A 27,647-nucleotide genomic window follows, 5' to 3' on the forward strand; every position below is an offset into this window, starting at 1 on the left:
CTCATTCAATGAGGTGAGGAGGGAGGCACCCGGCGCTATCTGTGGGACGCCGCCGGGGAGAGGGAGGAGACGCCGCCTGCGACTGCCCCATGAGTTAACTCCGTATGCACAGCACAGGCCCCGCACCGCGCCCCGAGCCCTGGCCCCTCAGCCTGGCACGGCCGTGATTAGTCGGGGAGGCGGGACCCTGCCGCTGTTCCGGCCTCTGATTGGTACAGCGCCCTGCTCGTCACGCGGGGGGCGGGCGGAGGTCGCGCGTCAGAGAGGGGCCGTCAGAGCTCTGACTGGTTAAAGTGTGTGGGGCTCCTCCCCTTTCCCGGGCTCTGATTGGTGATGCTCCCTGTCCGTCACGCGGGGGCCGTGGCCGCGCGTCAGTACGGCGGCCGCGAGGGGCTCCTCCCCCCTCCCCTCAGACGGGGCGAGGGCGGCGATGGCGCGTCCGGCGGAGGCGGCTGCGGGCGCCGCTCCGGCCCCTCCGGCCCCTCGGTGCCCTGGCCGCGGCCGGGGCTGTGAGTAGGGCCCGCACAGACATGAGGTACGGCCCGGCGGGACGGGGGCAGCGGGGGGCGCGGGCTGCGAGCGGCGGCGGTGGTTCAGCCCAGGCCGGCGGGGGGGCAGCGCCGCCTCAGCCCCTCACGGTGCCCGGGCGTGTCGCGGTGCCGGGGCCGGCTCCTGCCCTCGCCTCCCGGGGCGGGCGGTGAGCGATGCTGCGCCCCTCCCGGGGCCGGCTGTGCCCGTAGCGGGTGCGGTGCCGCCGCCGCGGGGATCCCTGGCTGGGATCACCTTGGTCCCGCTGCCTCCGGCCGCCGCTGCGCCCTGAGCCGGGGAGGGGGCAGAGCCCCGGGCCGGGAATGCCGTTCCCTGGAATGCCATTGCCTGGAACGCCGGCCCTGGGCAGTGCCGTCCCTCAGGGCTCGGCAAAGGGCACCGCGAGCGGGGAATGAATGTGGGAATGTTGTCCCGGTGTCAGGGAAAGGAAGCCGGTCCCTGGATGGGGCTGTGTCCCTGTGTGAGCCTCTGCCTCGGTGAGCAGGCACGGTTGTGCATGACATTCCCTTTTGTTCTGGTTCAGCTGCTGCTTTATTTTGGGTGAAATATGGGGTTTGCTTGTGGAAAACGGTATTTTCTGTGAATTCCAGCGCCATGGAGGGAAAACGCTTCCATGGCTCATCGGAGAGTATTGTTTAGTAAATAATTCCTGTTAGTGAACCAACCGGCATTCCAGGTGGGATGGTGTGGCCCTCGTTAAAGCAAGAAACACTCTGTCCTCTATCTCTTCCCACTGCCCAGCTCCAAAGTGCTTTTTGTTTAGAGTTTATATGGCAGTAGATATTTAAGGCAATAGCTGTGGATATTAACTGAATATATATTGGAATCATGCTCTGAATGGATGCATTTTCTTAAATCAAGAAGCCAAACGGTATTTTGGGCGTTGCTAACTCTGGAGAGTGTTACTTCACACCATCTTTCCTTCTTTCTTTTTCCTTTTGTTGTAGTCACCTGTAACTTCCCTTGCTGGATATGACCTGGTGCTGCTCTCACCCAGGAAACTTCCTCAGCACCAGGGAGCAGCTGGGGCTGGGCCTGGAGGGATTTGGGTTGGATTTTAGGGCAAGGCTCTTGCCCAGAGGGTGCTGGCACTGCCCAGGCTGCCCAGGGAATGGGCACGGCCCCGAGGCTGCCACAGCTCCAGGAGCCTTTGGCCGGCGCTGCCAGGGATGCCCAGGCTGGGCTTGGTGGGCTCTGGGCAGGGCAGGGCTGGCACTGGGGGGTCCCTGGGGGTCCTTGCAGCTCAGGACATTCCATGATCCTTTGCAGAGTAGCTGTGTTTGCTTGAGAATGTTCCATTCTGTCCTGGTTCCTAGATAAAGCAAGGATTGGGCTCTCAGAGCCGTGACCTGCAGTGCCTGTTCCCTCTGTCACTGCTGTTTGGTGGCCTTTCCTTAATGCCTCTAATCCTGCAATTAGGATAGATTTGGCTTCAGGAAGGAATGTGAATCCAGCAGTGAAATGTTTGTGAATCATGACGTTGGGCAGCCTTTTATGGCCTGTCTTTGTACCTCGATCAGGGATTGGAATTGCAGCTTTCAGGAGGATAACTCCAGGGAAAGGAGGAATGGAAGAATAAAGGGGAAAAAGTTAGGGAAAATACAAGCAGTGGGTTTAGGAACGGGGAGATCAGATGGGTGGGAGTTTTCTGTGAGAAATTCTTCCCTGGCACAGGGTGCCCAGAGCAGCTGGGGCTGCCCCTGCATCCCTGGCAGTGCCCAAGGCCAGGCTGGAGCAGCCTGGCACAGTGGGAGGTGTCCCTGCCATGGCAGGGGTGGCTCTGGGTTGGATTTAAGGACCCCCCCAACCCAAACCATTTGGGATTGTGTGATCAGGAGTGCCCAGCCCTGAACATTCCCTGTGTGCCGTGGCAGAGCAGGATGAGCCAGCGGCAGGTTGGTTTGGGGACGCCTCTGTGGGGTGGCCCAGAGTTGTCCTGCTTGGAACCCAGGAGGTGTGAGGGGTTTTGGTTTCTTTTCCCCTACCACAGCCCAGGGCTGCCTCAGCTGCTGTGTGTGCTGGCAGCTTGGAGGGCTCGCTGCTCCAGCGTGGGACACAGCTGCTGCACTTGGGCTGCCCCCTCCACGGCAACTCGCTTTTGTTTTTACTTGCCAGGCGTGAAACTGGGGGGGCGCTGGACAATCGGAACGGGCTCCGGGCCGGGAGCTGCTGATGAATGGCTGGTGCACAGGAAAGCTCGGTGAGAGGTGCAAACCCTCCGTGGGATCCGTGGCACAAGCAGCTAGCCTCTCTAAAAGTGCCCTTTGTGGAATTCCAAAGGAATGTACTCGCTTGCACCGGTTATTTTGGGCTGGCATCGCCTCTACAGGGTTTTAATTGCAGCTGGAAGGATTTAGAGCAGGGTTTGCCAGGCCCTCATCCAACAAACACCAGCTGGGAGCTTTGGGAGGCACCGTGGAGGTGTCTGCTGGATCCACCTGCCTGGAATGAATCTCTGGGCTCTGTGTGTGGCAGGGCTGGAGCTGCTCAGGGTCTGACAGAGAAATTCCAGCTCTGGCTGCAGGAAAGCACTAATTACTGACAGTAATTAGAAACTAATCTCCTATGTGAACAGGGCATTGTCTGGCCCTCCAGAGGATCAGCTTCTTGACCAGAATAGAACATTTCTATTTAATAGAAATTAAATAATTTTGAGTGGGAAGGAGTGAAGAGAGGAATCCTTGGGCATTCTCAGGAAGAAAAGTTATTCTATTTTTGATGCAAAAGTTGCATTTTTACAGCATTCCCTTCATTGCAATCAGTGAAAACACAGAAAACTTGGCTGACATAGTACATCCATGGTTTGGTTTTCTCTTATCAAACTTGCGTGTGTTGGATATTTTCCTTTTTCACATGTTGTTTTTAAGGTAATTGAATTAATTAGTGCTAGTGTCCAAGTGCACATCTTTTCTCTGTGAACTCTGCTTTTCAACAGGTTGTGTGGTAAAATGTGAGTCTGGAATTGTGAAATAATCTCAAGTATGTGAAACCCCAGTCTGTGCTGTGTTTGTCTTCAGCAGCAGTTTCCCATCCCAATCCCCTTTCCCTGCACTGTGTGCCCACAGCTGTGAGAGCTCAGCTCTCCATCCTGGGAGTTGGTAACAGCGAGGTTTTGTGGGGTGGCAATCCTGGAAAATCAAGGCCTGCTGGTATAGTCCATATTGCAGGTAAATATATTGCTACTAATAGTGTGGATCACCAAATCCTACTGGCACTATTACAATCATTCCTCTGGACACAAGTTGTCTCCAAAGTTCAGGTTTTCCTCTGTGTTTTGGTCCTTCAGATTTCCATGATTTCAGATGATCATTTCCATGATTTTCAGATGATTGAGGTTTTCCTCTCTCCCTCAGTATCTGTGAAAGATCTGGCCCTGGGCATGACTAAATGGCTGTAAATGACTGGCCAGGGGTTCAGCTGTGCATCCTCTCAAGGTGCACGCTCACGTGCTCCACAGGAATGCACAGTCTGTAGGAAATAGTTATTAATACACAAATAATACAAAATGCACAGAACACCTGCATTTAAACCTGTGCTTCCTGAGGGGGCTTCCCATGGAGCTACCTGGAATGGCTGGCTCCTCTCTGCAGGACTCAGAATAACCTCTGGAGCACAGGGGTTTCTGTACTTCATACAGAGCTGGGAATGTTTACTGCATTCAGATATTCCTGTGAAATAATCCAAATTACTGCATTTAAGTATTCCTGTGAAATAATCCAAATTACTGCATTCAAATATCGCTGTGAAATAATCCAAATTACTGCATTGAAGTATTCCTGTGAAATAATCCAAATTACTGCATTCAAATATCGCTGTGAAATAATCCAAATTACTGCATTCAGATATTCCTGTGAAATAATCCAAATTACTGCATTGAAGTATTCCTGTGAAATAATCCAAATTACTGCATTGAAATATTCCTGTGAAATAATCCACATTACTGCATTTAAGTATTCCTGTGAAATAATCCAAATTACTGCATTCAAATATCGCTGTGAAATAATCCAAATTAGTGCATTGAAATATTCCTGTGAAATAATCCAAATTAGTGCATTCAGGTATTCCTGTGGAAGAATCCCAAGTGCCAGAGGGCAGGGTTGGGTGGGAGATTGGGAATGAGGAATTGGGTGGGATTCCATCCCTGCATCCCTGGCAGTGCCAGGCTGGGCGCTGGGACAGTGGGAGGCGTCCCTGCCATGGCAGGTGGGAATGAGCCGAGCTTTGGGCTCCCTCCCAGGCCAGCCTCTGTTGGAATCTCAGCTGCTGGGAGGGGCAGCCCAGGTTTTGCAGCCTCCCTGCACATCCAGGGGTGCCCAAGGCAGGGCTGCTCTGGGGAACAAGAACTTTTAGCTTCTTGTGACAGCCCCTCCGTGTGGGTCTCTGTCTGAGCCCCCCGAAGCAGTGGATGAGGGAAATGTTTGAGTGGTTGTGGTTTTGTTTTTGCCGAGGATCCCCCACCCGTGCTGGGGCAGGAGAAGAGCCTCTCTTGCTCCAGGCTGGTGCTGCTTGCCAGGCACACACGGGCTCTGTGTCCCTGCCCTCCCTGCGCAGGGCAGCTCCGGCCTTGGCTGCTGGGCAGGGGCTCAGCTGTGCCTGGGCAGGGCAAAGGCAGCTGCACTCTCAGCTTCCAAAGGTCAGCCTGGGCCTGGGAGGGCTCTCCCATGGCAGTCTTGATATTGTGGTCCCATCCAGCACCTCTGCTTCTCTGCTGGGAACTTGCTGCTTGTATCCTAAATGTTCAAACACTGATCTGAGAGCTGAAAATACAACTGAGCCGATCTTGTGTTAATCACAAATTAAACTCAGAGCTATGTTAACCATGTCCTTATATTGATAAAGCCTTTTCTGTAACTGCAAAAATACATTTTTTCATTTATATTACAATTTCAGATTCCCAGGCACCAGGTTGTGGGCTGGCCTGTGAACTGCAAGGTGCAATATTTAATGGTTTTTGAGTAAGTTTCGCACGTGGCCTTCAGGTGTGGACAGGTTGTGTGGGGATTCCTGTGCTTTTGGTGCTTGCCAGGAGTTACCAGTGCAAGTTCTAGTAACTCCATAAATCTTCAGGGTATTTTGGGGAAGCACAGTTAATTCTTACTGAGAATCATAAAAGCTGACAGCTTGAGAGCTGTGTTTTGTAATAAAATGCCAGTAATCTGGTCATGTACCAAATGGGATGATGTAATCCTTGAGTTTCTTGAGCAGAACTCCTGACATTTTCCTTTGAGTCACATGTGAGCCCAGCTGGATGAACTGAGCTCTCAGACAGACAGACAGGCTCCTGTGTGGGGTTGCTGCTTGGCTGTTTGGCATGGCCATTTGGTGTAATTCAATTTCTAGAGCAGTTCTGTGCCCTGCACCCTGCTGCAGCTGCTGCCTGTGCCTGTGGGTGCTTTCCCAGCTCCCTGCAGCCATTCCCATTCTTACCTGGTCTTGTTTCCTCCCTTTTGTGCTGCACCTGCATTTCCTCATTGCAATGCTCTCCTGAGTTCCAGCGTTGTCTGAGGGCTGCCAGGTGCTCTCTCCCTCTCACCCTTTGTGTTTTCATGGGTTTTGTTCTGTTGGGGATTGGAAGGGCCAATCCCAGCCAGGAAAAGCTTTGGAACTGGCACTGGGTTGTAGAGAGATCTGAAATACTTTAAAAAATTTCTTCCTTGTTAACATCTCTATTCTTCTGTGTGGGCTTGGACTGCAAACAGCAGAATAAGCATCAAAGAGGAGAGGGCAGATTTTTGTGTTGGGATAAAGTAGTGTGGCTGAAGTTACTGCAGGTGTTCAGGGAAACACTGCATTTAAAAGCAGACATGTAACAAAGTTTTTCCCTGTTCTTTTCCAACTAATCCTTACAGTTTTGTTGGTTTTTTTTTTTAAAGTTCTGGTTTGTAAAATTTCTATTCAGAGGAAGAGTTCAAAGCATAAAAGTGTTAAAATATGTTTTCACATAAGGTCATCTGTACTTAAATTCATGGCAGGACATTGTGGATTTTTGAAATGTCTAAGGACAAAGTTTGGAAACTGCTTTTATCCAACTTGGAAACTTCTGCATGTTCTGCTGTTCTGCTCTCAAACTACACCAATATAATGTGCTTATTAAAAACCAGTCAGCAACCTGCTATTGAACACAGTGCATGGATTCTAAGAAGTGTGACTGAAATCCAGTTTTTGTGGATGTTTGCTGCTGAGAAATGAGGTTGTTTCAAGGAAATGTTGCCAAATCAGGCTGGCACGGCCAGAGGAAGGAGGCAAGTGCAGCTCATAGTTTGGGTGGGGCAGCACTCAGCGCCGTGTGGGCATCACTGAGCAGCTCAGCTGGCTGTGCCAGGGATCTCTGCATTCATTGGGGTCAGGGTCTCCAGGGCTGGCCATTCCCGGGGGCCCAGAGCCCTTCAGATGGCTCTGGTGGGACCAGAGGGGATGCTGGGCTGTGACCAGGAGATCCTTTATTGATGTGGGACTGAACCAGATTGATCCTCCCGTTTCCTGCTCTCTGCCCCCAAGCTGCTGGGCTGCCAGGAAGCTGAGGTGTTATCCCTGCTCAGAACTGCTCCCTTATCACAGCTGTTATCAGGGTGATCTGAATGGAGCTGGAGCCTGTGCAGCATTCTCACTCTCCCAGCTCCATGCCTTTTTCAGGGTGTTTAGTCATCCTTTCTGCAGAGTCAGGAGTGAAGGATGACCGTAAATCCCAGAGCTGTGCACAGGCACTGGAGAGCTCTAGTGGCACAGGAATAGGAAGTTCTCCAGCTGCAGTCTGGCAGGGTTGTCTGCCATGGATTGTTTGGTGCTGCTCTCTCAGCTCAGTCTCTAAATCTGAGGCCATTGCTTGCATCTCGTGCTGTCTGCAGATGATGCAAGCAGAACAATTTTGCTTTGTGAGGAGGGAGAAAGCTGCATCCTTTGGAGTCAAGTGCTCTCAGCATTACTCTGAGCTGCTGACAAATGCCATTGTATGGCTCAAAAATCACTGTATCTGTGTTAAATACTGGGGATATTGAACCCAAAGAGTTTTAGAACTTCAAACCAAACCCTGAGTGCCTCTCCTGTCCCCCAGCTCTCCGTGAACGTGCAGTGCCCATTCCTGTTCTTCTCTCTGGTGACAGGGACAGAGCCCAGGGAGCAGCTGGGGCTGGGCCAGGAGGGGTTTAGGTTGGGTTTTAGGGCAAGGGTCTTGCCCAGAGGGTGCTGGCACTGCCCAGGGAATGGGCACGGCCCCGAGGCTGCCACAGCTCCAGGAGCCTTTGGGATGCCCAGGCTGGGCTTGGTGGGCTCTGGGCTGGCACTGGGGGATCCCTGGGGGTCCCTGCAGCTCAGGATATTCTGGGATTCTCTGATTTTAGGAAATCTGGCAAAGTTTTCTGTTAATCACACTTTTAATTTGCATACAGTCTGTGTACAGCAAAATGTGATGTGGGATCTCTGAGCCTTTAAACATCAGCATTTCACAGAATCCCCAAATCCCTGGGGCTGGCACAGCCCTGCCAGCCCATGCAGTGCCAGCTGTGCCCAATGCCCTCCTTGTCCCCAGCCCAGAGCGCTCAGTGCCACCTGCAGGGATGGGCACTCCAACCCTCCCTGGGCAGCTCTTTCAGTGCTGATGTGTTTGTGCTGTGCTTCTTGGTCAAACTGCAGCCAAACTCTTGGGGTTGCAGTTGGACAATTCAGAATTTCTGAGGTGAGCTGCTGGGATCTGAGCTGGTTTCACTCTGCTCCCGCTTGTCTCTCATGAGACTTTGGAGTCCTTGCTAGGACAGGAGGAGAAGGAGGAGAAGTGCAGGACTGAAAGGAGTAGGCAGATTGCTTGGTCCTGGCTGGACTCCTCATCACTTGGAGGCAGGGTGGCAGAGCTGGAGCTGGGGCAGGGTGGCAGAGCTGAATGCAGGGTGGCAGAGCTGAATGCAGGGTGGCAGAGCTGAATGCAGGGTGGCAGAGCTGAAGGCAGGGTGGCAGAGCTGGGGCAGGGTGGCAGAGCTGGAGTTGAATGCAGGGTGGCAGAGCTGAATGCAGGGTGGCAGAGCTGAATGCAGGGTGGCAGAGCTGGAGCTCAGGCAGGGTGGCAGAGCTGAATGCAGGGTGGCAGAGCTGAATGCAGGGTGGCAGAGCTGGAGCTCAGGCAGGGTGGCAGAGCTGGAGCTCAGGCAGGGTGGCAGAGCTGAATGCAGGGTGGCAGAGCTGAATGCAGGGTGGCAGAGCTGGAGCTCAGGCAGGGTGGCAGAGCTGGAGCTCAGGCAGGGTGGCAGAGCTGAATGCAGGGTGGCAGAGCTGAATGCAGGGTGGCAGAGCTGAATGCAGGGTGGCAGAGCTGGAGCTGGAGCAGGGCAGCAGAGCCCCAGCTCTGACCTTTCAGTGCCTTGGCTCGTGCTGCTGCTGCTGCTGGGCTGGCAGAGCTGAGGGAGTTCCAGGCATGGATGACATGTTACTGAACCTCAGCCTCACAGGCTGCTCTCTGTTCAGCTGCACTCATTGCTGCCTGGGCTCTGCTGCTGGCTGAATAATGAACTTTGTGCCCATTGTGTCTTTGGGGTTTTGAGCACTTTGATGGAGTTAAGGGGCCAGGAGGATTTTGTGATGGGTGATAAAGTTGCTGCAGTCGGTGATCAGGCGAGGTGTCAGAAATAATGTTGCATTTTTCCTGCCCTCAGTGCCTCCACCGGGACAATGTAACTCTGCAGCTCCAGGGAAATCAGGCCATGCCGCTGGAGCTGCTCCGTTCCCGGGGTTTCCAGAATCTGTTCTGTAATGCCAAGTTCCGGCTCTCCCTGGATTACCTTGGTGCAATCCTGGATTAAACCACCTGGGGTTTCTTAGGGAAAGCACAGCACGGTGTGGCTGGGGCAGGGCAGCAGCCGTGTGTGTGTGCAGGGAGTGTGATCGTGTGAATCTCTTCAGTTGTTGTGTTAAACTCAGACATTCTGCTCGGGAATTCAAACCAGTGACAGAAACGGAGTCCTCCTCTTTAAAACACCCCCTTCAAAATCCTGCCAGCGTTATGAATGAAAACTGCTGACTCAGTGCAGCTCTGTGCACTGAAATGAGACCCAGGGAACCTGAGCACTGAAATTCTGGTGACACTTCACTTCCTTTTGTGGGCAGGTTTATTGTGCTTTGCTGCCCTTGCCCAGCTTCAGAAGGGAGGGAAAGAAAAAAGAGGAGAGGGGAGAAATAAATAAATACTTATTTAACAAAAGTCCTTGAATCCTCCCCAGAGACCCCTGTGTGCAGTTCCTCTCCCTGTGAGACAGCTTTTAGCTGGGGAGGTTTGGAAAGGCAGTAAATGCAAGGGCAGGAGGCTGCAGTGACCTGCACAGAGCAGGGTGCAGCTCCCCAGGCTGGCTCTGCTCTGAGTTCAGTGTGGCACCAGCAGGGCCTGGTTTGTACCAGCCATGGACAAGGGGCTGCCCTGGCTTTTCTGGCACTCCCTGAATGGTTGGGAGGGACTCAGAGCCACCCAGGGCCACCCCTGCCATGGCAGGGACACCTCCCACTGTCCCCAGGGTCCAGCCTGGCCTTGGGCACTGACAGGGAGGCAGGGGCAGCCCCAGCTGCTCTGGGCACCCTGTGCCAGTTCTCCAGGATTTCTGTGAAGGAGCTGAGATGCCAAGAGGAGCCAGGCTCTGCAGTGGGGAGGGGAAAACAGCAGGTGAGCAGAGCTGACCAAAGGGGAAGTGGATTCCATCCCAGCTGAGGCTCTGTTCAGTCCCTGCAGGGACATGGAGTGACAGCACCCAGGGAATGGCTCTCAGGGCTGGATGGGATCTTGGCCATGAGGAATTGTTCCCTGGCAGGGTGGGCAGGCCCTGGCACAGGGTGCCCAGAGCAGCTGGGACTGCCCCTGCACCCCTGGCAGTGCCCAAGGCCAGGCTGGACACTGGGGGCAGCCTGGGACAGTGGATGGGCTTTAGGGTCCCTCCCAACCCAAACCATGCTGGGATTTCAGACATTTACCTGCTGGGTTCTGTTGTTATCCCTGTGTATACAGTGTTATGAAACCAGGTGATGCATCCTACCAATAATTCCATCTTGCATTAGCTTGGCTTTGTCTCATTAAAGATTAAAAACTTTTTTCTGTGAAGATTTAAATAGAAACAAAGCCTTGTTGTGATAGAAGGAAGAAGAGCTGTTACCTAGTTCGGTGGTTTCCACCTCTCTTTTGATTTGTTGACTTCTAAAATAAACATTCCAAAGATGTGCACTTGGGCTGATGTGCATGAACCTAATATTAGACTTGACTTTCCTGATTTTTACAAGTTACATGGAGCTTTGCTGGTTTGTCTTTGAGCTAGGGGAAAGCACAACCATGAATTCTCAGGGTGCCTCGTTCTTGTTTTGCTGAGAAGAATGCTTCAGCTGAGGTGTTTGCTGGCCTACAGGACAGAGGTTGAGTCTTGTTATGGCTCTGCACATCAGGAAACCTGGAGCAGGAGTGGCTTCATCTGAACATGGTGAGAGCCAGATCCCTGCATGGTTCTGGGGCTTTACAGGGCCCAGATTCCAGAGAATCCCAAATCCCTGGGGCTGGCACAGCCCTGCCAGCCCATGCAGTGCCAGCTGTGCCCACCTTGTGCCCAGCGCAGAGCACTCAGTGCCACCTCCAGGGCACACCTGCAGGGATGGGCACTGCAAAGCTCCCTGGGCAGCCCCTGCCAAGGCCTGAGCTCCCTTTCCATGGGCAAATTGCTGCTGCTGTCCCAGCTGAGCCTGCCCTGGCCCAGCCTGAGGCCGCTCCCTCTGCTCCTGTCCCTGTTCCCTGGAGCAGAGCCCGACCCCCCCGGCTGTGCCCTCCTGGCAGGGACTTGTGCAGAGCCACGAGGGCCCCTGAGCCTCCTTTGCTCCAGCCCCAGCCCCTTCCAGCTCCTCAGGGATTCTGCAGCCCCTTCCAGCTCCTCAGGGATTCTGCAGCCCCTTCCAGCTCCTCAGGGATTCTGCAGCCCCTTCCAGCTCCTCAGGGATTCTGCAGCCCCTTCCCAGCTCCTCAGGGATTCTGCAGCCCCTTCCAGCTCCTCAGGGATTCTGCAGCCCCTTCCAGCTCCTCAGGGATTCTGCAGCCCCTTCCAGCTCCGTTCCCTGCCCTGGGCACGCTCCAGCCCCTCCAGGGCTCTCTTGCTGTGATCCATGTGCAGGTGCCACTGCAGAGCTGGTGTGTTCTGTGACTGCTTCACCTCCCCAGAAGATTCCCTGATGAGCTCTTCCGAGGGACATGGAAATATTTGTGAAGTTGGGCTGTTGGTGGGGGAGTGTAAGCAGTGTGGAAAAGTCTCATGGAAGTGCTGCTCCCAAGGAGAGGCTGCTGGAGTCGTGTCCTGGCAGATTAACAGAAGGTGCACACCTGGCTGTCTGTTTATCTGCTCCTGGTTATCAGATTTGTTTTCAGCTGCCTGAGTTCTCAGAACTCAGATTTACACTGTGTTTTGGATCACAGCACTGACCAGAGTTTTCTCCTCCCACTAGGAATAGGCTAAACTACTTGGGAAAGTATTTGGCATTTGTATCCAATTTGTTCTGTTTGAAAAATATCTCCACAGCTGGTTGCTATAGGAGCATTATATTCCTTCCAGATTCGATGGTGAGTGTTGGATACAGTGGGAAGTTCTTGGCAAGGTGACTGAAAAGAATGTGTGAAGTTCTTTGTCCCTGGGGCCGGGGCTGGCTCGGAGCCTCCTTGCAGGGCTCCTCTATTGCTGCCTCTCAATGGCTGGCAGGGGCAGTGCTGCTGCGTCTCTGGCCTCTGGCACTGTCACCTGGTTACTCACATTTTGGCCAGGCTGTTACATTTTAATGTTATGGCTCTGTATTTTTATTTTCTCCCTTAGATCTCTGTGTATCTGTTCAGTCTGTCCGGTCTAGGGAGAAGCATTTAAAAAATGAGGTTTGTGTGAGTTTGTTATGGGTCTAAACACTGAACTTTGCATTGAAACCAAATTCAATCTCACTTACAACTGTGAGATCCTGCTTGGAACATCCATGGTTCCCCCTCAGGCTTTTTGGGGTTTTTTTCATGATGCTTAATTCTCACCTGATTTCTGTGTGTTACTGGGGCTGATACTCTGCAACTGCTGTTTCCAGAGCAGATCAATTCTTCTGTCACTCAGAGTGTTTTCCAGGGCTCCATTGAACTCCCATGTGCAGTTCCCTGGAATATCAAATCTGAAGGTTTTACCTGTCTAATCCAAGCTGTTTTAGTCTTTGGGGAAGCAGCCCGAGCCCCAGGATGTGGGCAGAGTGCCTCATGCCCTTCTTGCTGGATCCCTGCAGGATTTGTTAGGAATGTTCTCTCCAGGCTTTGGGGGAAGCCACGTGTGGTGTTGGCCTGTTCAGGCAGGTGAGTTTGGATGTGCCTTAATATTCTGCAGCTTTTGTTTCAAAGTGCTCTAACAGCTTCCTGAGCTGCCAGCACTGAAATGAATTTCATAGAAACTCACAGAAGACTCCAAATTCTGCAGTAGGTGAGCAAAACACAAAGCTCAGTCCTCTGGTAGCCCAATTTGGGCTGGCACAGGGTGCCCAGAGCAGCTGGGGCTGCCCAGGATCCCTGGCAGTGCCCAGGGCCAGGCTGGCACTGCCTTGGAGAGCCTGGCACAGTGGGAGGTGTCCCTGCCATGGCAGGGCTGGGATGGGGTGAGCTTTAGGGTCCCTCCAGTGCAATCCTTGTGGGATTCCTTCTGGGGTTCCTTTTGGGATTCTGGGGTTCCTTTTGGGATTCTGGGGTTCCTTCTGGGATCCTGGGATTTCTGGCCTCAGCTCTGCCGTGCCTGTCTGTGTTTCAGGAACTTGTGCCTCCTTTTCCATGGTGGTTGTTGGAACTCCCCAGAGTTCCCTGACAGGTTCTGGTGCGTGTTGTCCTGAGCTGTTGCATTTCCCCCTCAGCCTGCAGGGTTTGCTCTGTTGCCCGGTTTCTGTGCCTCATTCCAGCCTGATTCCTCTGGTTCCTGGAGGATTTTAGCAGTGCTCTGAGCCTGCCCTGGCTGCCAGGGTTTGGGAGGCCCCTGCAGGCCTTACACAGGAACCTTTCAGAAGGCTCAGGGAATGATCTCAGCATTGGAAGATGCTGATTTTTCTGCTGGGCCCAATTCAAAAATCTTTTCCTTTGTTCATGTCCTGAAGGAACAAGAGGTGCTGCTTGGGGTTTTTCCTCCTTTCTTCCTGCTCCTGGAGCATTCCAATTGCCAGCTGTCCAAGCAATGCTTAAAAGGGCCACAGACAAACATTTACCCCAATGCTTGTGTTATTCCTTCATTTGCCCTCATTTCATTGGAACCATTAGTGAGATTCCTCAGGGCTGGAAGCCATGAGCTGTTGCCATACAGAGCTGCTGTGGCTTGAGAGTTGTCATGGATAATGTTTGCTGGAGAACTGCAAATAAAAGGAGAAGAGAACAGAAGTGTGTGAGTGAATGGCCTCTTCAGTGTAGAGCGTGAGGGCATCTCTTGCTGGGGACCTTAATTCAGGTTTATTTGCTGTTTCCTCCTTTAAACATATGAAGTGGCTTTTTTACTGGACTTTTTTTTTCTTGTGTAATTTGGGATTTCCTGCCTAAAGTTTCACCAGTCCAGCTGAACATTTGGAGGAGTGCTGAGTGCTTGGGCTCTCAAACTGTCAGCAGCAGCATTAATCAGATGAGAACTGAGCCATGTTCATGTAGTTTTATCTCTACAGGTACTTAATTCTTCATTTCTGTGAGAAAGCAAAGTGGATTTGATGCAGTAATGGGGCTGGGTCTGGCTGGTCACAGCTTGGGGACAGAACTTGTCACCTGGAGAATGCTGTGGCTCATCCTTGGCACCTTCAGGGCCTCTGTTGGTTCTGCATTAGGAAATACCCAGTGCTGCACTTGGGATGGGGCAATCCAGCATCAATCCAGGCTGGGATGAGCAGAGGGAGCAGCCCTGGGAGAGCTGGGCCTGCCCTGGGCTGAGCCCCAGCTGGGATCAGCAGAGGGATTGGGATTGGGATTGTGCCCCTCGGGTGATTTCCCAGCTGCAGAGCTGCCCCAGCCAGGGAGGAGCTGGAGCTGCTGCAGAGCCCAGAGGAGGCTCCAGGATGGGCAGAGGGATGGAGCAGCTCTGCTGGCAGGAAAGGCTGGCACAGCTGGCATTGCTCACCTGCACAGGAGAAGCTTTGGGCTGAGCTCAGGGTGGCCTTGCAGGGCCTGGAGGAGCCCCAGGAAAGCTGGAGAGAGACAATTGCCAGGGGATGCAGGGACAGCACACAGGGAATGGCTCCACACTGAAAAATTCCAGGTTTAGATCAGATATTAGGAACAATTTCCTGCCTGGCAGGGTGGGCAGGCCCTGGCACAGGGTGCCCAGAGCAGCTGGGGCTGCCCCTGCACCCCTGGCAGTGCCCAAGGCCAGGCTGGACACTGGGGACAGTGGGAGGTGTCCCTGCCATGGCAGGGAATGAGTTTATGAGTTTAAGGGTCCTTTCCAAACCATTCTGTGGTTCTGTATATTCATTTTCCACACTCAGTGGTGGTTGTGTGTTATTACCCTTTCCTGTCCCCAAAGGGGGACAAGCAAACCTTGAGGCAAAAGTTCAGAATCCTGGCACTGCAAGCAGCCAACTCTTCACCCCAGCGAGTTCATTTTGGATTTTCTCTTCACTTCAAGCCCCAGTAAAGACCTGTGGTACTTTCCAGGAGAATTGACAACTTCACTGCTGATTTTTTTGACTGATGAAGGTTTGATTGTAAGTGCTTCAGTACAGGGTGGTTTTGAACAGTTGAAATATTGACAAGTTAATTTTTCCTGTAAAATATCTTTAGGTTACACTTCTGCAGCCAAGTGGCTGCCATAAACCCTTGCTTGCTGTTTCAGAAGGTAGTGATTGATGAAGTTGTGGATTCATCATTAGAATGCCAGTTTTCATTTAGAGCTCTCAGCTCAGAAGGTGAATAGCCAGAAATGTATTTTTAGTGTGCAGAGGTTATTCTGGAGGTGCTGGCAGCTGCCAGCTGGTGGGAATGCTGTGCTGGAGCCAGAGCTGAGCAGTTCTGAGCCTCTGCTCTCAGGCTGTACCCAGCCCTGCTGGGTTTGGTGCTGCAGCAAGTGGCCCTGCAGCCATCTCCTGCTGGAGTCACAAGGCAGACGGAGAAATCAAGGAATCCTGATCCACAGTCAGGAGTGGCAGCAGCTTCTGAATCACCTGGATGAGTTGGGGTTGTCTGGTTTAATCCACTGCTGCAAGTGTGAGCTATAAATTGTGCCACTTGTTCCTGCTGTGCTATAATTGTGCACACCTTTCACATCTGTCACTGTCAGGCCCTGATCTCTGCTCCCTGCAGCAGGGACAGCCCCTGAGGGAACAGCTCGAGCTGTCTCAGGGAGGGCTGGGCTCCAGATCAGGGAAAGGTTCTCTCAAAGCTGCTGTCAGGGCAAGGCAGACCCTAAAGGAAACTGCTGTCTTCAGAGCATTGCTCTGTGGTGGGTGTAGCACCTTCTGAGCAGGTTTGATCTGTGCCCAGAGCTGTGAAGCTGGGAGAGCTCAGCCTTGGGGAGCTTGGAGTGCTGTGAGGGCTGTGGGAGTAGGAGGGAGGAAAGGGATGAGTTGTGTTTATACCGAGGAGTTGCTGTGTCCTGCCCTTCCTGCTCTTCATCATTCCTTGGCTCTCCTCTCCCTGACCTCTCTTTACTGTTTCATCTCTTCACTTACCTTTTTCCCTCCCTGCCTTTGCTGAGGAAACATCCTGGCTTGGACCAGCCCTGGGGTGTGCAGCAGGAGCAGGGCAGGGATTGTCCCTCTGTGCTGGGGTCCCTCCAGGGCTGGGCCCAGTTCTGCTCCTGCAGGAGAGCCCTGGAGGGGCTGGAGCGTGTCCAGGGCAGGGAACGGAGCTGGGCAGGGGCTGCAGAATCCCTGAGGAGCTGGAAGGGGCTGCAGAATCCCTGAGGAGCTGGAAGGGGCTGCAGAATCCCTGAGGAGCTGGAAGGGGCTGGGGCTGGAGCAAAGGAGGCTCAGGGGCCCTCGTGGCTCTGCACAAGTCCCTGCCAGGAGGGCACAGCCGGGGGGGTCGGGCTCTGCTCCAGGGAACAGGGACAGGAGCAGAGGGAGCGGCCTCAGGCTGGGCCAGGGCAGGCTCAGCTGGGACAGCAGCAGCAATTTGCCCATGGAAAGGGAGCTCAGGCCCTGGCAGGGGCTGCCCAGGGAGCTTTGCAGTGCCCATCCCTGCAGGTGTGCCCTGGAGGTGGCACTGAGTGCTCTGCGCTGGGCACAAGGTGGGCACAGCTGGCACTGCATGGGCTGGCAGGGCTGTGCCAGCCCCAGGGATTTGGGATTCTCTCTGGGGTGCAGAGTTCAGGGTGGCTCTGTAGGATCCAACCTCAGTGCCAGTGAGCAGGGTCAGGCTGTGCCATCCCAGGAGAGCAATCTGTGGGTGTACTTGGGCACTGATTATCAGACAGCACATTAAAAACTTGCAAATGTGAGGGTCTGAAGGAGGAAGTTTGTTGTCACAGCTGCCTTGGCTCTCTTCTTGAATCAAACTTGAAAGGATTTTTAGATCTATTATGTTGGGAAGTCAGCATCATGTTACAGTTTTGCACTTGGACTTGGACTTTTTTCCCAGTGCGAGGCTGCCCCACAACCTTGTAGCAAATTTTCCTGATTACAGGGAACGGCAAACCAGTGCCTTTTGAAGTACCCACAGGGGAGAAATTTGTGAGCTACAGTAAACAAACCTCCCCATGGCACAGATTTGTGACTTACAGTAAATAAACCATTAGCACTAACAACAGCCTTAATGTTCTTATCCTCTTGCAGGAAAGGAATTTTTTATCCTGGAAAGACATATTAAGGCATTTCAAGGCAGGGAAATTACTCTTTGCAGTGTTATTAACTGTCCAGACTTCCTGGCTCGTTTAGAGAAGGATCATAACAAAGTTTCCAGAGCCAGCATGAAAAATGCCTGTGCACATGGTGCTTCTCCCCCAGCCTGCACCCTCCAGAGCAGCTCCAAGTACTTATACAATGAGGATGAGCATCTCTTCCCTAGCTAATACATGTTTGTTTTTTCTTTTTAAAGATCCTGTCTTCCATATCTAGATTTTTCCTTGGAGTTCTTGGCTTTGTGTGCATCTCCTTGTTCTCTCCAGCATGGCCTGAAATGATTCCCAGCCCTTGGCAGAAATGCAGAATAGCTGGAACTTTGGGTCACTTGGAGCCACCCTCAGTGGTTCAGTGCTGCTCCAGAGCTGAAATCTGCCTCTTCTTCCAATCAACTCTTGCCTTGACTGGGGCTTTGTGTAGAGACAAACCTGAACCTCCCTCTCTGTTTGCTTTGGGGAAATCTTGTTCCATAAACCCTCACCCCCAAGTCCAGTGAAATCCATGGAAAGTCTTCCCTTGGTTTGCGTCTGTTTTTGCTGATTTCTTTGCTGTGTCTGAACTTGCCATTACCTGATAATGCATCCAGCAGGGTTATTCCTGGCCTTGTATCTCAGCATTGGAAAAGAGCAGGGTTGGATGGGGTACTGGGAGAAATCCTTCCCTGGCAGGGTGGGCAGGGCCTGGCACAGGGTGCCCAGAGCAGCTGGGGCTGCCCCTGCATCCCTGGCAGTGCCCGAGGCCAGGCTGGACACTGGGGACAGTGGGAGGTGTCCCTGCCCAGGTGCAATGGGATGAGCTTTGGGATCCCTCCAACCCAAAACATTCAGTGATTGCTTTACCCCAGCCAGGGCCTGAAATTTTTTCAGTTGTTGTTGAGATGCTGGAGCCTGGTTTACGTGGAACTGCTGGGAAAGCACAGTTGGCACCTGGAAAGAAAGCTTACACATTTTCTTGGTGCCATTTGAATGTACTTACAGTCAATTAATAATTTCTTTAATCTAGAAATAGGATTTTTAAGTTGGATTGTGCCTTTTGAAATGTATGTGTGTATGTTCTATATGTATGTACAGTTTGTGTTTTATCTTGCAGACTGTTTGTTTTTCCCTTCTCCCATTGCCTGTATCACTTGCCTGGTTTTGTGCTCACACCAGGGATGCTTTTGCTCTTGTGTGCAAACTGGTTTTAAGCATTTTGAAGGGAATTGATCTCATGGAAGCAGGAGACCCTTGCTTTGGGATAGGCCCTGTCTCATGCAGTGGAGCCCTTTTTGCCTCATTTCCTTAGAGAGTGTTTAAAGATATTTTAAATAGGAGACAGGAACCTTTGCCATGTTGAATTCCTTCTTTAGGCTTTATGAGAGAGTCCCTGACCCTCCCTGTGAGTGGTGCCTGCTCAGCCCCTTTGCAGTGCAGGGAAATCCCTTGGTTTTACCAATGCCCAAGGGCCTGTCCTGTCCCAGGGAGTTTCTCTGTCTGTCTGTCCAACATTTCCATTTTTCCCTATAAAGCTGCTGTTTCTTGTCTGCTGGACCCTTTCTCCTCTTGGCCACCTGTGACCAACCAGTGCTGGAGCAGCAGGGCTGGGTGTGCCCAGAAGGAGGGTGACAGAAATGACAGCCTGCTGTAAATGCCTCAGCTAAAATCTGTTTGTGCATCTGAAGAGCTCCTCATGTCCTGCAGGAGCTGAGGAGGCAGAGCAAGGAAGAAACTCAGAGCCCAGCGTCGTTGGGTGGGAGAGAGGAGCTGCCTGAGCCGTGGTGCTGTGGGCTAACACAGCTCCTGAGATGCTGATAAGAGCTGCTGGATGCTGAATAATTCTCCTGTGAAATGGCTGGTTTGGAAATCTGCTTCCAGATCTGCACCAGCACAGCCCTGTGCTTATGTAACTGGGAGAGCTGAGGAGAGCAGCTGCTGGCAGGGGACACAGTGACCTCCCTGAGTCCTGCAGGGACAGAGCTTCCATCACCAGCTGCAGCCTGGCCCTGCCCTGCCAGACCTTTTATCTGCTGCACGTGCCTCGGAGCAGGGGGCAGGGAATGGGCTGCACATCCTGAACTGCCTGACTCCACACTGCTGCTGACTCAGGGCTTTTCTTCCTTCCTGCCCTTCCCCCAGCAGGGCTGGTACTTGCTGCCAGAGATGGGGAAGGTGAAGTGAAACAACTCAAGAATAACCGATTTTCTTTTTTTTTTTTCCATTGTCCCCATTTCAAAGGGTCAGCTCTAAAGCTGAGACAGGCACGTGGATGTTCACAGCATAGCTGTGGGGGATTAGGTCAGGCCTACAGTGATTAAATCTGGGCTGGAAGGCACCGCTGCTGTCCAAGCCAGACTTAACGGCTCTGACCTATTCCTTTGGCTGCCCTGATTCCTTTAAAAACATCCAGCTGGATTGAAATGGGAGTTCCTGCAGAGTTGTGTCATGGGCATCTGTAGGAGAGGGAGGGAAGAGGTTTATCAGCCACTTCCCAGAGCATTTCCATGATCTTCTTGGCTTGGGTGTGCTGCAGCTGTGTCCCCCGGCTACAGAAAATGGCCTGAGGCGGGTGGAATAGGTGCGAGAGTTGATGCAGGAATAAAGAAAGGGATAATCTGCAAAAAGCCAGGTAATTATTTATTCTCTAACCCAGCTGGGGTGGTTCTTGCAGAGGCAGCAACTGCAGGAACAAGGTTGGTTGTGGTGAGGGCTGGGGAGATCAGAATGTGGTAAGGGGAAAATGCCCACAGAGGTGCCCCAGCTTTCAAAGGTGGAGCTCAGGGGTTAAGGGTGCCAGGTTAGAGGTGTGCTGTGACTGTCAGACTCCTCTTAGAACAATGAATCGAGGATAAAGCTGGCACTGAGGGGGTGCAGAGCACTCAGACTCGGCCAAGGCTCCACTCCAGGCTTTGGGTACTCCTGTTTTGTTCCAAGAGTCTCCTGAGTGCCATTGCTGAGGGTCCTGCAGCCATGGGCACAGCTGCATGAGCAGCTTGGAAATAAAGCCTGACTGCCTTCAGTTTATGGCATGGACACACCAGAACCCATCTGCTTCACCTGCTTCTCTGGGTGTTCATGCAGTCACTGATGGCTGAGGCTGGGAGGGACCACAGAGGGTCCCTGGTGCCACCTCCCTGCTCCAGCAGGGCCATCCCAGAGCAGAGGGCACAGGGGGGGCCCAGGTGGCTCTGGAATGTGCCAGGAGGAGACTCCAGCCCCTCTCTGGGCTCTGCTCCAGCTCGGGCCCTGCCCAGGGCAGAAGTTGTGCCTCCTGTGAGGGGAATTGCTGGGCTCAGGCCCTGCCCGTGGCTCTGGGGCCATTGCTGGGCCTGGAGCAGAGCCTGGGCCTGCTCTGAGCTCTGCACACAGGGACAGACACAGGACAGACACAGGGACAGGCCCAGGCAGGCCAGGCAGGGCTCAGCCCCTCTCTCTCCCCGGGGCTCCTCTCCAGCTGAGCAGCCCCAGCTCCCCCGGGCTCTCCTGGGCTCCAGGCCCTTGCTCAGCTCTGCTGCATCTGCTCTGGGAGCTCCAGGTCTGTGAATAAATCAAACAGCCTGTGAGATCCAGGGCACACAGCACTCACATCCAGCAGGGAATCCTGCACTTTCTTATCCTCCTTTCCAGATCATTCTTGAAGTTAATGTCAGGCTGCCATTAAGGTTGTTGTAGGTGTGCAAGTATCCCCAACTTCCTAATTGTTGTCTTGCAGATTTTTGGGTTCAGTACTTGTTTTAAAGGAGGAGGAGTCAGAAATTGCCCACTGCCATTGTGATAATGAGGGTTTTTACACACTCCCCCAAGGAATATGTGATCACTGCTGCACCTCTGTCAGTAAAGACAACTTTAAAAAATCAGCAAACTGTAGCACTAAGAAACTCCTGGAATTCCTGCTTTGCAGGGTCTGGTGGTTCTGAATGAAGCCAACAGCTATTAAACTGAAAATAAAAGAAGATACTTATTTCTTATTAAGGGGTTTGGAAACAGTTGAGTGATACTCAGGCTTTTCACTGTGTTAAATCTTTTAAAATGAGAGTCTGTCACCTCTTGTATAACATATTATTTTAAAATGAGAGTCAGTCACCTCTTGAGAACGGTGCTGCAATCCAGGCACAGCTCAGCTGGGACTGGAGGAGCCCTTGTGTGAGAGATCCTGGGATCCCTGGTGCTGGCACAGCCCTGCCAGCCCATGCAGTGCCAGCTGTGCCCCACGGGCACCTTGTGCCCAGCGCAGAGCACTCAGTGCCACCTCCAGGGCACACCTGCAGGGATGGGCAGTGCAAAGCTCCCTGGGCAGCCCCTGCCAAGGCCTGAGCTCCCTTTCCATGGGCAAATTGCTGCTGCTGTCCCAGCTGAGCCTGGCCTGGCCCAGCCTGAGGCCGCTCCCTCTGCTCCTGTCCCTGTCCCCTCTGCTCCTGTCCCTCCTGTCTGCAGATGATCTTTCAGGTCCCTCCCAACCCATTCCACGATTCTGGGATGCAGAGGTGACTCCTCAGCAGTTTGATCATTGCCACAGCTGTTGAAAAGCATCTGCACTGGGGAGGTGCTTTGTTAATCTCTTCTGGGTGCTGGGTGCAAGATAAAAGAAATGGCAGGACCTGACATTTGTGAAGGTTTTGACTTTGTCAGTCACTGCTGTAAGGAACAGCAACTGGGAAGTTTTGCAAAGTGGTGCCTGAGTTAAAATGTGATCCCCAAAGAGCAAGGATCAGAATTCCCTGGATGCCTCAGAATGCTGTTGTTTCCAGCATTGATCCAGACTTACCAGGCTTTGCTAAACCTCGGGGTCCCCTGACTGCTCCTGGTGCAGAGGCTTTGCCGTGGGACGTGTGCCAGCTGCACACCCTGCTCCCAGCCTGGCACACTCAGGGCTGTCCTGCTGGGGGACTTTGCTGTCTTCTGGAATTCTTGGAGGATATTGGGACTTTATCTGGTTGGGTTTGTCTCTTTTTTGTTCCTGTGGGAGTAGGAAGGTGACTGATAAGTGGCCTCAGGAATTAATTCTGGCATTCAGATCAAGCATTATCTCAGGAATTGTTTAGGAATAGAAATGCTGGGTTGCATTTTAGGGAAAACAAAACCAGGATCTTTCTTGTGTGAAACGTGTCTGTATAAACACACAGCACTGAAATAGCTCAATTATTGTTAATTTCTACCTCCTGTGGCTTTATTGCAGTTTTCTCTGTAAACATGGCCTCAGCAGAGCACAGAGAACTTTAAATAGAAACTCTCATCAAGTTCTGAGCCATAAAGTCCGTACATAATACCCTGTGAAAGGAATTCTCATATTTGTCTGACCCTATGAATAAATGTTTTTACTGGAGATATTTTCAACCTCCTCATTTTTTTGAGGTAAAAGCTGTAAACATCAGTACTTAAATTTAGATATGGTCTGGGATTTTATATATGTGGAGTTGTTCTACATGGTTCAATTTTACTTTTGTGTGAACAACTGGTAGGGTTACAGTTAGATTATATATATATTAGTATATATAATCTAATATATAAACATATATATTTTATATATATTTATATCCTTATATATTTTATATATATAGACCCTAATGTATTTATAATATATATAATTATTTTAAGTATATAGGTGTGTGTATATATATATACACATATATAATTTTAAAAAATATATATATTAAAACAAACAGTGCTTGTATACTGAGTATTGGTTTATGAGAACAAACAATTTGGAGTGAGGATCAAGAATTTTAAGTATTTCTGAGCTTACTACAGCAGTGTAAGGTGGTAGAGAGAGCCCTGAGAGCTCTACATAAATCAGTTTTACTTTTATGTGAACAACTTGAAGGATTACAGTTAGATTATACATATATTTTTAATATATATTATATATATATTATAACCTTATATATAATATATATAAACCCTAATGTATTTGTAATATGCATAATATATTTTTTATATCTATTTCTATATATAGATATATATATATATGTAAGGTGGGAGAGAGAGCCCTGAGAGCTGATCTGGGCAGGGCCTTTTCTCCCTCACTCAGAGCTGGGGGTAAGCAAATATTTCACGTTTATATATTATATTTATCTATTTTTATATATATATTCTCTGTAAAGATAATTGTGCAGGTGATCGAGTCCCATTTGTAGCAAATCTAAAAGTGCTGCTGGAGTTCATTGCTGGTGTTTGTTGCTCACTCCCCATCCCTGTGCCAGGGCTCCCCTCATCGTCCCCGGCTCAGCCGTGGGGAAGGCTCCCTGTGCTCTGAGCTCCATGGGAAGCCGTGCATGGGGAGCTCCCTGTGCTGGAAGGGACAAGGCCAGGGGTGGCACTGGATGGGCTTTAAAGTCCCTGCCAGCCACACCATTCCGTGTTCTGTGATTGCACTCCCAGGCTTGCCAGAGCTGTTCAGTGCAATGGAACAGCTGTCACAAGCAGGGCCCTTCCTGCCGGCCCAGAGCAGGGAAATCACGGGGAGCAGCTGTGGGATGGTGCTGGGGGCATTTCCCATCACTGATCTGCTGCAGTGCCATTGATCTGTCACTGCTGAGCCTGACCTGGGAGCACCAACGCGCTCCAGTGCCCCACAGACCTGCCAGGGGTGACAGGACAGGGGGAGCGGCCTCAGGCCGGGCCAGGGCAGGCTCATCTGGGACAGCAGCAGCAATTTGCCCATGGAAAGGGAGCTCAGGCCTTGGCAGGGGCTGCCCAGGGAGCTCTGCAGTGCCCATCCCTACAGGTGTGCCCTGGAGGTGGCACTGAGTGCTCTGGGCTGGGGACAAGGTGCCCACGGGGCACAGCTGGCACTGCATGGGCTGGCAGGGCTGTGCCAGCCCCAGGGATCCTGTGCTGGTTTATTTGCTTTACAATACTTTACATATATATGATATTTTCTAAATAACAACTGTGCCAGATGTTTTTGGGGATAAATAATACCTGTTCTCCACCCCTGAGCCCTTCAACCCCAAAACCAGAATCCCAGAGCAGCTTGGGTCAGGACAGACTCAAAACACCACCTGGTGCAACCTCTGGGGGGGCTTGGTGTCCCTGGTGTCCCCCCAGGCGTGCACAGTGAAACCTGTGCCTGTGGAACCCAGGTGGTCCCTCAGGATAAACAGCAAACTCCTGCCTGTTCCACTCAGGGAGGGATTTGCCTTTCCCTCACTTTGCCTCTCTGTCTCTGGGTCTGCTCTCAGCTTTGCTTTGGGTCTCAGCCTCTCACATTTCAATACAGCTCTCTGCTCCTTCTCTCCATTCCCCCAGCTGGCTTTGGTTTGTTTCTCACTTTCTTCTTTTTTCTTCCCTCTGCAAGTTCTTTGGAATAGTTTCTGCTTTCCTTGGCATCCAGCACGGGGCTGGAGTTCAGTTCCCGCCCCCGCTCCTGTTGCCCTGTGTTCAGGGTAAAGGGGGAAAAGAACTCATTCCTTTGGGGTCCTGGCAGGCTGTGGAGGAGGCTCTTCCCTCAAGGCTGAGCCTGGAAGTGCTCTGCTGCTGCTTCCCCTTGTGCTGGAAAGGAACAGATAATATGGAAACTGCTCTGAGGGGGGGCTTCAGGGGCTTCTGCTTTTGGGGCTTCCTGCTTTTTCTTTGTTTTCTTTTTTTTTTTTTTTTGGCTTTTTTTTCCCTGTTTGGTTTTGTTTTAGTTTTCTTTTTCCTTGTTTGGGGTTTTGGTTTTTGGGGTTTTTTTTTTACTTTTTCCTCCTCCTTTTTTTCCTCCTCCTTTTTTTCCTCCTCCTTTTTTTCCTTCTCCTTCTTTTCCTCCTCCTTCTTTTCCTACTTTTTTCCTTCTGCTTTTTTTCCTTCTGCTTTTTTTCCTCCTGCTTTTTTTCCTCCTCCTTCTTTTCCTCCTCCTTCTTTTCCTCCTCCTTCTTTTCCTCCTCCTTCTTTTCCTCCTCCTTCTTTTCCTCCTCCTTCTTTTCCTCCTCCTTCTTTTCCTCCTCCTTCTTTTCCTCCTCCTTTTTTTCCTCCTCCTTCTTTTCCTTCTCCTTTTTCTCTCCTTCTTTTTTCCTCTTTTTTTTCTTTTTTCCCCTCAAGGTTTCCTTGCACTCATAAACCCCAGCAGCATTGCTGAGTTCTTTCGCAGAGCAGGGAACAATAAGCAAACAGGCAAAGATAAAAGTTCTGCTCTTTCAGCCCTTCAGGAATGATTCTGGGACAGCCCCAGAGCCCAGGGAGCCGCTCTGATCCCTTGGATCTCTGCACCTGGAATTTGAAACTTCTGGGATAACCCTTGGGAGCAGCATCAGCTGCCTGCCCTGGCCTGGGGCACAGGGCTTTGGGGTCACAGGCTTGGCCAAATGAGGAGGAAAAAGAGTCGGGGTTGCGTCCCTCATTCCCCAAATTCCAACTGCTGGCAGAAGTGCCAGGGGTTTGTGCAGGGACATCTGGGGAGGGGACACACAGGAGGTTCCCAAGTTGGAGGCCAGAGGAGAATGTGGGAAGTGTGAAAGGGGGATGGGGAGGGGAGCAAACAGCAATTCAGACAAAAGGAAATTGTTGGTGCAAGTGAATGCCTTTTCTTAGGGATATTGATAAATTTCTGCTGCTGTTCAGGCAGCCTAAATGATTCTCCTGAGTCTGTTCCCCTCTGCCTTTCTGCTGTTGCCTGGAGGACACGAGTGGAATCTCCCAGGACAAGAGGCCACGGCTCATTGTTGTGCTGCCCATTGTCCCCTGGCTCAGGCAGCTCATGGCAGCCTTTGTGTGCAGCAAGAAGAATGGTTTTGCTTCGGTGTGGCAGATGAAATCTGGAGCCTGTGTGGTGCCTTTGTTGGCAGAGCCCGTGGTGCTGTCCTGAGGCTGCCCTGCACCTTGGGCCCTGGCTGCTCCTCAGGCCTGGGCACACGGCAGCACATGGAGCTTAATGTCCATGTACCCATGAATTCATTTAGGGCAGGGCATTTGCTGCCAGGAATAAAATCCACATCTCTGATGGTCGGTGGCAGCAGCTGGAAATGGAGCTGATTTCCCTCCTGGGCAGGGGTTGTGACACTCAGGGAAGTCATGGAGCCTGCAGCAGCATCCAGGGATGGGACTGAGCTCTGCCCTCACTCCAGCCCTGGCTATTTATAAATAAATAAATAAATAAATAAATATATATAAATTAAAAATATAGAAAATTTATTATATAGATATATTTAATTTATATATATATATGTATGGACAGAGCTCTGCCCTCACTCCATCTCTGGCTATTAATAAATAAATAAATACTTATTTTATATATTTCTATATATAAATAAAAATATATTTTATGTATTTTATATACATTTTTTATTTATAGATATATGTATGGACTGAGCTGTGCCCTCACTCAATCTCTGGCTATTTATAAATAAGTAAATAAATAAATACTTATATATATTTATATATATGTATAATGGCAGGCTGCTTTTGAGGCCATCCTTAAAGCAGAATGAAATGTAGCTGCTTGCTGGGAGGAAGGTGCCCTCATAGATGTACAGGGAAGTGCAACAATGAGACTGAGTTTTGTAAATCCCAGTTGGTGTGGGAAGTATTGATACAATCCTGTTTCCTCAGTGCCTTTTTTTTTCTATAGTAATTAATCATACAGAAAATTACAAAATGTATGGAAAATGGAAGACACTGTGTCAAATATCTATTTTTTTTTTCTTTTCCAGGCATCTATTAACAAGCTAAAAGTGACAGAACCATGGCTCAGTTTCCAACACCTTTTGGGGGTAAGTGGTTTCTGGTGTGTTCTGAGCTGTTCCTGAGTGCACAGACTTGCCATGAACACGTTCCTTTCCAAGGCTTTTCTCTGGGGAAGTGTTTGTGCATCTCTCTGAGCTGGGAGTTTGGGGGTGGCTTTGCAGACACCTCCCTTTGCAGCCCAGAGCCCTGGGTGCTGCATGCATCCCTTCCAGCCCCAGCCTCTGGCCCTGCAGGCGCAGCCAGGCCCAGCCAGGCCTCTGGGCACCACCTGCACTGGAGAGGTGCAGATGCTTTTTCCTTTCAGGCCTCCTGCACTTGGCAGTTGCTGAAAGGCCCAGCAGATGCCTTTGGGCATCGCTGCCAGTTTTTCCCTTGTTGTCCCATCACCCACACTGAGGTTAGAACAAAAATAACACATTTTTAATCTCTTCATTTACAGCAGGGGAAGTTGCAGCATCTGGAAATGCAGTGAAAAACCCAGGATGGGCCCTGGCAGTGCAGTAGGGACAGGATTTTTTGTTATTCCCATGAAATCACAGAATCCCAGACTGGGCTGGGCTGGGCTGGTCACTCCAGGGACACCTCCCACTGTCCCAGGCTGCTCCAGCCCCAGTGCCCAGCCTGGCCTTGGGCACTGCCAGGGATGCA

At 51.4% G+C, this 27,647-nt stretch overlaps 1 protein-coding gene across 4 annotated transcripts in view; it reads left to right on the forward strand.

The window, feature by feature from the left end:
* Positions 1-86: 86 nt before the first annotated feature.
* Positions 87-27,647, forward strand: part of ITSN1 (intersectin 1) — a 112,850-nt gene continuing 85,289 nt past the window's right edge. For 3 of the 4 annotated variants that reach the window (XM_059492797.1, XM_059492813.1, XM_059492823.1), the window contains exons 1-2: positions 387-535; positions 26,966-27,025. In XM_059492797.1, coding sequence (XP_059348780.1) covers positions 26,998-27,025 — 28 coding nt within the window. In that variant the 5' untranslated portion in view covers positions 387-535; positions 26,966-26,997. Of the gene's footprint in view, positions 213-386; positions 536-26,965; positions 27,026-27,647 lie in introns of those variants that run through there. The other variant, XM_059492805.1, reaches the window with a different exon arrangement.

The sequence above is a fragment of the Ammospiza nelsoni genome, chromosome 2 (assembly GCF_027579445.1).
Source record: "Ammospiza nelsoni isolate bAmmNel1 chromosome 2, bAmmNel1.pri, whole genome shotgun sequence".
Taxonomy (NCBI): Eukaryota; Metazoa; Chordata; class Aves; order Passeriformes; family Passerellidae; genus Ammospiza; species Ammospiza nelsoni.